The 9,116-nt window shown below is 46.5% G+C and overlaps 6 protein-coding genes across 6 annotated transcripts; 2 read left to right on the top strand and 4 right to left on the bottom strand.

Annotated features, from left to right (window-relative positions):
• Nucleotides 1–1,800: 1,800 nt before the first annotated feature.
• On the bottom strand, nucleotides 1,801–3,514 carry BDV14DRAFT_206220 (uncharacterized protein; the record flags this gene model as incomplete). The annotated part of the gene is made up of 5 exons (XM_073774874.1): nucleotides 1,801–1,829; nucleotides 1,944–2,691; nucleotides 2,753–2,893; nucleotides 2,948–3,404; nucleotides 3,453–3,514. The coding sequence occupies 5 exons, from the start codon at nucleotides 3,512–3,514 to the stop codon at nucleotides 1,801–1,803; spliced, it is 1,437 nt and encodes a 478-aa protein (XP_073621832.1).
• A 1,495-nt stretch (nucleotides 3,515–5,009) lies between these two features.
• On the bottom strand, nucleotides 5,010–5,920 carry BDV14DRAFT_185832 (uncharacterized protein). The gene is made up of 4 exons (XM_073770729.1): nucleotides 5,687–5,920; nucleotides 5,278–5,642; nucleotides 5,172–5,229; nucleotides 5,010–5,123 (listed from the first exon to the last, which is right to left on the bottom strand). The coding sequence occupies exons 1-4, from the start codon at nucleotides 5,705–5,707 to the stop codon at nucleotides 5,064–5,066; spliced, it is 504 nt and encodes a 167-aa protein (XP_073621831.1). The 5' UTR covers nucleotides 5,708–5,920; the 3' UTR covers nucleotides 5,010–5,063.
• A 484-nt stretch (nucleotides 5,921–6,404) lies between these two features.
• Nucleotides 6,405–7,113, top strand: BDV14DRAFT_23823 (uncharacterized protein). The gene is made up of 2 exons (XM_073776355.1): nucleotides 6,405–6,501; nucleotides 6,551–7,113. The coding sequence occupies exons 1-2, from the start codon at nucleotides 6,499–6,501 to the stop codon at nucleotides 7,022–7,024; spliced, it is 477 nt and encodes a 158-aa protein (XP_073621830.1). The 5' UTR covers nucleotides 6,405–6,498; the 3' UTR covers nucleotides 7,025–7,113.
• On the top strand, nucleotides 7,114–7,777 carry BDV14DRAFT_23824 (uncharacterized protein). The gene is made up of 2 exons (XM_073776356.1): nucleotides 7,114–7,412; nucleotides 7,465–7,777. Exons 1-2 carry the CDS (start codon nucleotides 7,203–7,205, stop codon nucleotides 7,681–7,683), a joined length of 429 nt encoding a protein of 142 aa, XP_073621829.1. The 5' UTR covers nucleotides 7,114–7,202; the 3' UTR covers nucleotides 7,684–7,777.
• BDV14DRAFT_23825 (uncharacterized protein) lies at nucleotides 7,778–8,297 on the bottom strand. Its single transcript, XM_073776357.1, has one exon. It carries the CDS (start codon nucleotides 8,264–8,266, stop codon nucleotides 7,871–7,873), a length of 396 nt encoding a protein of 131 aa, XP_073621828.1. The 5' UTR covers nucleotides 8,267–8,297; the 3' UTR covers nucleotides 7,778–7,870.
• A 218-nt stretch (nucleotides 8,298–8,515) lies between these two features.
• BDV14DRAFT_206218 (uncharacterized protein) lies at nucleotides 8,516–9,095 on the bottom strand (the record flags this gene model as incomplete). The annotated part of the gene is made up of 3 exons (XM_073774873.1): nucleotides 8,516–8,645; nucleotides 8,703–8,924; nucleotides 8,980–9,095. The coding sequence occupies 3 exons, from the start codon at nucleotides 9,093–9,095 to the stop codon at nucleotides 8,516–8,518; spliced, it is 468 nt and encodes a 155-aa protein (XP_073621827.1).
• Between the last annotated feature and the right edge of the window lie 21 nt (nucleotides 9,096–9,116).

Genomic DNA, 9,116 nt, shown 5'->3' with positions numbered 1-9,116 from the left:
TCTTGAGTGCTGCGGGCGATATCTGAGGTACCCTCTAATTGATGGGGCTGGTAGGTGATTGTCTGGAGATCGCTCGCTTCCTGGGAGACTTGCGACGGGGAGATGTTTGTTGCTCCGTGAGGGTCATGTAAGACTTCTCGAGTGTTGCAGGGCATCTCTGATTGATGTGCCTGAATGGTTGTTATCTTGGGATCATGCGAGGCAAAGGATAAAGAATCGGTCCCAGAGGGTGCACGACCCGAGGTGTTTCGAAGAACTTTGGACAGTTGAGGCCAGCCTTGCCGCCGTTTCGATCGATTTGATGGTTGGTAAAGAGGATCCCGTTTTCTCTTGCGACTGCGAGAGCCCTTGTGTAAGCTGTCGATTGCAGTGCTGACTTTGGTGTTACTCCATAAATGTGGATGCTGAGCAAGAACTCTGGTGCACCACTGGAGGCGTCGCACTAGCTGTATTTCTGGATCCTCCTCTTTCTTCTTCATCATGCTTAATAGTAAGTAGGAAAAGCAATGGTGTCAGGATTAGCTGTGTTGCTGTTTGTTATATGCCTCCACGTCAGACCAGTTCGCAGCCACCGGTATTTCAAATGTTCCGTTCCGGTCGCGTTACGATCCTAGGATATTGCCGCGACATTAAGGCGGTCAAGGCTACGGTCCGCTCCGGTAGCAAGTCCTCGTGGGATAGGGCACCTCGACCCGAGGATGGCGGGTGACGCCTTACCTGCTGGCGCAACCATAGCCACTGCATCAAATGTTCTAGGCAGTAACGGCGTCATGAGAAACTTACGAACCTCTGACCAGCAGGTGAAACCTGTCAGGAGGCCAAGCTCCGTCCAGGAGTAATGACTTACTTCGCTATATTAAAAGGTATCTGAGATTAGCTAGGACGAACAGAAGTTCTGGGAGCTACAACAGAGATTACGACTCCAGGTTTCCGATATACAAACCGAAAGATTCGCGAAGTCTGCTTAAGATGGTTTTGATCGTTTCTAATCTGTTGTCTCCCAATACATTCTGACAGCCAGAATAGAAGCCCTTACTAATGAGGGTTGACCCTTTTTGGTGTAGTGGCAAAATTCGATACATTCTTTAATCACAAGAGGTGACAAGGAGAACTAGCCCTTTGGACATGGTATACCAAACCAAAGGCGCATGTAGTTAAAGGACATCATGAGTAATACCTCAGAGAAACTAGTCTTATCCTCCTCTCCTGCCTGAAGCTACCAGCCTGTCCTTTTTCTTTAGGTAAAAATACCGTGTACGAGAAGCAGCAGCAGCCCGACCAGGAAGCCGTTTGGCGATTTCTTCATAACTCTGTCCCTGATGTCGCCCACTCAGTAAGACTTCATCCTCTGCCTTTGTCCATAAATTTCTGTGCTGTGGTGGTGACGAGTGCTCCTTTGATATGCTGAGTTTAGACCGAGAATAGCTGAGTTCTGGTTCATATACTACTTTAGCGTCTGTTAGCTGCCAGAAATCCCTTTCAAGTTCATTGAAACCCTATGGTTTATTTTACGTCAGTATTCACTAGATCATCAATTAAGTTTGCAGTTGCCATACCTTATAGGCCCGAAGAGTGCGTCTAATAATGTAATTGTCAGACTTAAGCTCTCTTGAGATCCTTTGAACTGCCAAGCCATCCGGATAGGCAGCAAGAATGTCTTGTATCTTAGTACTATGGGCTTGTTTGACCTCAATAGTTGCTAGATTCTCTTGGATCGGGGTATAATTGGCGGCCTTATGTTTCTGTTCTTTCGTGGCACGCAAGGTGAGTTTGGGGGAATCGATTGAGCACCATCCACTCTCATTGCTCTTCCAACACCAAAGTATACCCTAGAAGCCATTAGATATCTTTATGTGCTCCAAATAACAAATTAAGAGAAGTTGAGCATACATTATATCTGAGTAAAGCTGCTTTAAAACCTCTTTCCCAATATCGGTCCTTACAAGCAAATGGAAAGCGCTTCTGAATTTGGCGCATGATTTCGGATTCTGACGTGATTGAGGCAGACTTAACTAAAACCACCCATGCCATGATAGGTTGCGTAGTCCGGACCAAATAGGTATTCACCCGAAGCGCCTGATGAATGTCTTTTCCGTCTTTGAGGACATTCAGCAATATCGATCCGTGACCAAAATGCATTGATTCACAAAGAAATTGAAGCCAGGATTTGGATGACTCCATGGCTCTGCCCCCAGCAGTAGAGGCGAGGACCAAAGGCCAGAGAAGGGCCGTGCAATGGATGGGCGAGTTGTTGTTACCATACTGTGACTGTTGACCGAAAGCAGTATTGCGAAAGTGGTACGGGATACTATCAAGGATCGCGGTTGCTAACGGCTCAAGCGATTGAGAGAGTTTGTCGGGCATATTCGATAGACAAGTGTGAAGAACAATGATCTGTGCGCACCGGTATAGATTCATGATATGGCATGCCCAGGTATCGGAATATTGGAAGTATTGTGGCAGGCTCTGCTCCCAATTATGTAGGTCATTGTATATTTTCTGTGCTTGCAAAGCGATCTCTGTCTGGTCGCTAAATTTATCCTCGTAGATATCTGCTTGCAGGCAAGAAAGCGCGCCCATGATTAAAGCCAGCTTTTCGCCAAATGTTGCCGGATGGGCTTGCAAGTCCGGGGCTATCTTGATGGGTGCAAGATTCGTCACGCGGCGACCGCGAAGCAGGTGCTCGGTGATCTAGTCACAAAACTGTCAGGATTGTATGATAAGAAGTGAAACAGATGCAGAGAATCCATACTATCTGGACCTTTAGCCAGATAAACAGTCTTAGCTTTCCTTGATCCTTAAGCTCTCCCTCTTGACGACCCAGTATTTGTAAGATATGGTCCAGAAAAATCGAGCCTTTCTGCACATCCCCCCAGGAATCATAGGTGACAATCTGCAATACTCGTGAGTAAGGTATATAGAGCAGGCACTATGAATACTTACGTACCTCAGCAATAGCCAACCCATAGAGTGCTATGATAGTCGCAGTCGTCGCGGTCTTAGCTTGTGAGGCTATTTCCACACGCCGCTTTGCCCATTGATTTGCCAATTGAACAATTTTTGGCCAGTTATGGTCTCCACCACATGTGGTAACTCCCAATGAGATCAGACTTGCTTTCAATGCGCGGATGCTCACCTTATCACCGATATTATGAAGACCCGGCACAAAATCTTCCAGATCGTTCCACACCCCTTTCCCAGCAGCATTCATTATGTCTGATATCCTGGAGCCTGAACTGCTGAACTGAGGCTCTGTTGCGTCGGGCTTCGCTGCGACTGAGATGTTTTCCTGGGTAGACCGTGGCGCTGTCTTGTTGTATTGTACCATGGTACTTCGGGCCTGATCGACATGTTCATGGAACACTTGTCTATCCACAGTGTCTTCTAGGATTCGTGTAACATGACTATATACTCTAGATTAGTATAGTATGATCAGTAAAAGGAGCACTCACTTGACACTGAGGTATACCAATTCCCAGGGTGACTGAGAACCGAAATCATTATAGGTACCCATTGTGCTATGCTGCTATTTCTCACGCCTGCAATTAAGCAGTTTGTTTAAGGAAGAAAAAAGATGTAGGAGGATAGTGAAAGGGATATCTAAAGTGTTTCTTTTATTTTCTTCGTGCAGTCCTGCTAGCGACCGTGTCCCCCAGGTGGTTTATGCTGGGAAATTACTACTTTGCTTACGCGGAACCCAGGCGCCTCGTGATGGGTCCCTGTACTTCTTTGGTTTTTTTTTTTTTTTTTCTTTTTCTCAATTTTATTCATTTTAATTTTTATTTTAGTCTTCTTTTACTAGCGCTACGTATGACAGGGGTCAGGAATCCTTCCCTCCAAGAGGACCTTAGTACGTACGTGCGTAGATGCGAACCTGGGCCAGACCGCTTCAACCTGCAGGAAGGGTATTAAGGAGCATAGCTGAAGGGGAAAAGCAAGTACATCGGTGCCTACGCCAGCTGCCTCCAAGTCTTCAAAGCCCTGCTTGTTGTCTTTCTTTTATTCCTGTTTCCCCTCTGTCTCCTTCTGTCTCCTTCCTCTATCTCCTTCATTACCACGAATCAAGAAAATGAGCGCCTCAAAGCGTTCAGCGCGAAACACTGAGAGCCAGTCCAAGCGAAGGAAGGCCGAGGGTAAAGAATATAAAGAAAATAATGGTCTAGCAACGCTCGTGAGTCTTCCTTTCCTATTCTTCTTAAAGGTACCAACTTTCGCGACCTACTTTATTGATAAATGCCAAGTTAAACGAAGAGACAACCTTGCCCGCCCCTGATGTCGCCCATCCGCAAACTACAGAAGATCCAGCCTCCCTTTACGTGCCAACCAAGTCCCATCCAGCTGCAGCCTTACCGGACGCTGTTAGAGAATTCTCCACTTGGTCACATCGATTCGGTGAACTCCTTTCCGCTGCTGGGCACCAGGCGATACTTGATAGTGAATGGACCGCGTGGCTTGCCAACGAGGTGCCAAAGCTACAGTCCTTGTTGAGGGAGCAGCAACAGACAATCACTTCCCAGGATGCTAGGATAGGTGAACTGGAATCCAAAGTACAAGAGAAAGCTGCTTCTCAGGATAGTAAGATGGATGACTTGATCTCCAAGGTACACCAGCAGCAACAGATAATTGATGACCTTAATAAAGAGATCAAACAGCAAGGTGAAAGCTGTCGGACAATCTTTGACAGATTGGAGAACATCAAAATTGCGGACGTGCTGAAAGGGTTTCTAGGAAGATCAGCTTCGTGATGGGTCATCTAACTTTAACTGGGCTCGCGATTCGTGTGATTACTGAATGTAGGTAGAATCAACTGGTTAAAAATTTGCTGTCTTCTACAAATGTAACTAGCACTGGCGAGATACGCACTTTACAGTACTTGGAGAAAGATATAAGTCCTAAATCTGCGCTGCCTTTCGTCTTTATGTAGAGATGTTCTCGCCCTTGAAGCCGGTTTTCCTGTAGGTTACAATATGATGTTCACTAGCTACAAGCTTGCTATCCTGGCGTTTGTTGTATACAGTTGGCTTTGAGGTACGGAACTTGTTTTTGACTTTAGTACTAATGGTTCAAATTCCTATACCTAACGCCTGCTTTGCCGCATCTCGTACCTTGTCCTGAATCCCACTCTTCTACTATTAGCCATGGGAAGAGTTTGGATGAGCAAGGCAACTCACAAACTCTTGACGGTACTCTGATAGAGCGTGGATAAGGCGAAATGGGATAATAACCTTGCTGAATGAGAGTCAGCTTCTTGACAACAGGGATTGAAGAGATATATACGCGGGAACATATCCTGAGGAGCCTGGAGGATCTATCCGTCTAAACCTCCTCGTAAAGGAAGTTAAACAGAGTCTTTGATACTCAGGCAATAGAATCAAGGTATGCTCCATCCACCTGAGGTGCTTGATTTGGATATATGAAGCCCTCATCCACCGTACCTCCTGTATCTCAACGCATGAAGACTCGTTCAACAATTCCTCGTCCGCAAAGTGTTCGTTCGTCGAGTATTCATCCGTAGAGTGTTCGTCGTCCATAGAGTGTTCATCGTCCGTAGAGTGTTCGTCTGTTGACTGCTCGTCGATTGATTCATCTACACCACATAGATCCGCCAATATGGCGTACAATGCGATCCTTGCCTCAGACAGCTAGAAGAATTAAAAGGTGCCATCGAAGATCAAGCGTCACCTACCTGTGGAGCCTCTCGTTCCATTCTGATTTTGCTCAGGCTTGTTTATCGTCACTCTCGTCCTCGACTCTCGGAGACCCAGGCCGCCAAAAATAAGTCAATAGAGCAATGGGCACAAACAAAAACCAGAGAGGATATGCAATCAAAACAGAGTTGCCGAGCGAGTCAAATGACATAATAAATGTAGTTCTGAGTACGGCCAAAAGAGCACGAGAGGTGTGTAGGAATCTGGAAGAGAAACAAAACTCCCTAGGAAACTTCTCTTTTTTCTTCAGCGTCCCTATACCCCTGTCCACAGATCAGGCAGACAAGACCTCTTTTTTCGCTGGTCTAGCCCTGCCCTTGAGTCGGTATCCTGCTTCTGCTTCTGCGCATGCAGCGGTTGCTGCAAACAACCCACTTTTGACAAATCAGTACTTCGTCAGAGGCACGTCTTATTCTTCATACGCCACTGGGCATCCAGAACGCATCTCTGCCATATTAAGGACTGAGCGTCGGCTAGTTCTTACGTAGATCACTCCTGCGAGCCAATAACAACTAGGGATAGGGATGCAGCCAAGCCCACGCCACTGTATTATCTCAATACGTTCAATTTCAAAACACCAGGTATTGTGAAAGTGGGCCAACCTAAGTACTTTTGGCTTTAGACAAGTCGAGGAATGGAAAGGTAGACTCCTTGGTCAGGGAGGAAGATTGGACAGACGGATAATCATAAAGCAGCCTACAACCCTGATCTAAGGGTGCTATTTGCCCGAAATATCTCTTGCTTTGCGCCTTCCTTTATTTACAAATTACAGATTACAGTTTCCACAGCCATGGTTAGTATATGCGTAGACACAAGTAGACCGGGTTTGCTGATTATGGCAGGTACTTGTTTACATAAGCAATGATCTCCTCAAGCTTAACGCCCGACCAGCTCTCGAGAGCTTCTACGAGCACAACCAAAGAGACATGGCTTGTCTGGACCCCTCTTTGAGAGAAGAGTATATTGAGTATCTCTTGGGCGAGCTGACCGACTCGACTCTCCTCTTCCTGTCCCTTTTCACCTGGGACATCCGCCCGGACGCCTTCTCGTATACGTACTGGATGCGGATGGCAATCCCACTGTCTCCACTCGAGCGTTCCCTGCTGGCAGAATCTCTACGGAACCCCAGGTTGGAACAGGACTTGGACCCATTCTATCACGAATACCGGCAATTGGTGGTGGGGGGATTAAATAAGCAGGGTTTTGAGCTAGCAATCGAGATCCTGCCCAAACGTCTGCATTTCTTATTCAAGAATTATCTACAGGCTTCGTTGGATTTAGTTCAGGATCTAAACCATGTTTTGGAATGTATATAAGCCTTTGAAGAACACTCTAGATTGCTGGTTTCCTTCCCCCTTTGACAAGGACAAGTAAATCAACCCTTCACTGTCTTGCGGAGTCGGCCGTGGTGGTCTTGGCACGGGAGGGGTAATCACAATCAAAGAACCTGACAAGAACATCGATTTCTTGAACCACAATTGCGTTGTGAGAACCATGCAAAAATTCCGACACTTACAGATCCTTCATGACCAAAAAGTGGAAGCACAAATACGCCAGATAATCCCGGCTTTGGACAACTGGTTAGATGGGACTTTGCCTCTTCCACGACACTTTGACAGCGGGCCGGAGGATCTAGGAGTTGTCTTCCCGACCGGCGAAGTCCATACTCCTCTGAGCGAAATCAAAAGTCTTATATACAAAGGCGTAAGAGAGATAAAAGGAAACTTTCAGCATTCTTGCTAATTTAACCCTATAGGCTGCACAATTCTCCCTTCTCCGAACGTACAAAGATACTTCCACACCACTTAATCTCTCAAAGGCCGTTTATACTGTCCTCCGAGGGCCGGGCAAAATCGGCAACATGAAAATCACATTAGGAGAGTCTATATGGGTTGAGCGTCAGGAATTCCTGTCTGCTGCGCTCATCCTCGTGATAAGCAAGCCGGCAGAGATCATAGTTGGGCAGAATGTTTAAACGAAGAGCACCGCGGCGTTGAGCAGAAAGCCTTTTTGCCTAGTTCATGTTACGCGTAAGGCTTGTTGATTCATTTCGAGTATCGTAAGACCGGTCTGTGGTAGGCTGGCGATCTGTGTATGTTGGGGCACGATAGGCTTGGAAACGAGCAGTGGAACTTGACGAAGCTAGAACTTGAGAAATCCATTTAGCACTGCGAGGCAGTCAACCAGCAATTGGCAGACAGCTTACTGGTATCGGTGTCTTGGTATTCCACAACAGAGGCCATGCTTTGCGTGTCTTTGTCATAGTACTTAATAACGTAGGAGACTTCAAAGCACTTTCCTCCAACAGAATTTGTAGCAAGCTCGCTGGCTGAGATCGAAGACTTGATCGCTTTCTGGTAGCAGGAATGGAGTCGCTGGTCATCATCCTTCATCGGGTCAAGACCGGAGTGAATCTCATCGTTGGTTGTACGAAAATGACGGTATAGAAGGTCTGTACGAGTAAAGCCTTTCAGACATGCGGGACAAAGTACTTTGAAGCCCGATCGTTTCAAAATCTGATATAGGACTTTGTTCTCATGTTTTAGGCCTTCCATCATACCTTGTTGATGTGTGATTATCTGAGAAGGGTCAGTGAGTGGTGGTCACTTTCAGGGGCGATCTCTTCTCCGCACACGTGGCCCCACTTCCACAAAACGTGGTGTATTGTAAAGCAGCTGAAACATCCAAGGTTTCCTAGTGTCTCAATCTACGAGTTCAGGCTCAGTCATCGAACGAGTAGAGAAGTAAAAATAAGATTCAAGCAGAAGCTGTGCAGTTTACCAAAATTCGATAACCATAGTGTAGATCTAGAATGGCTTAAAGTCACAATGAACAGGTGCCGCACCGTCTGCAGAATCTTCGGGGCAATGTTGCCAGTCGGTGAATAGAGGAGCGAAAATTTCCGGTCGAGGAACCACCTCCATCAGCTCTACGGAACTGCTCTAGATTAGCTTTATCAACTCCAGAGAGAAGCACTCATGCTGCAGTACTCACAGGGAAAAGTCGCAGCTTGTCCTTTCTGCTCCCTTGGTATCCTCACTCAGATATTCGGCCCATTCATTTTTCTTCATAGATCGGAGGCTGGGAATGAAGAGCTCAAATCCGCACTTCAAGATACCTATTGTCTTCTTGCTCAATCCGTGCTTTATACCAATGACTTCGAAGAGGACTGAGTAAGCATGCCCCGCGGATGAAAATTCGAACTCGGTCTGATACCTGTTGTTGATAGTCAGATTCAAGGCACAATACATGTATCCAGTCTCGAACTTACATGGGGATAGGCTCTCCAGCAGCTGTTAGATCCCAAAACTTGCACTTTACTTTATCACCAAAGGTCGGAGTTAGTCCTGCACCTTCACGAAGGACTTTCTTTTCGAATGAAGCCATGGGGTGTAGGAGAGGATCAGC

Source organism: Aspergillus stella-maris (genome assembly GCF_047715825.1).
Source record: "Aspergillus stella-maris strain CBS 113639 unplaced genomic scaffold BDV14scaffold_126, whole genome shotgun sequence".
NCBI lineage: Eukaryota > Fungi > Ascomycota > Eurotiomycetes > Eurotiales > Aspergillaceae > Aspergillus > Aspergillus stella-maris.
Note: the sequence above shows the minus strand (reverse complement) of the source record. Positions and strands in the feature narration are given on the sequence as shown.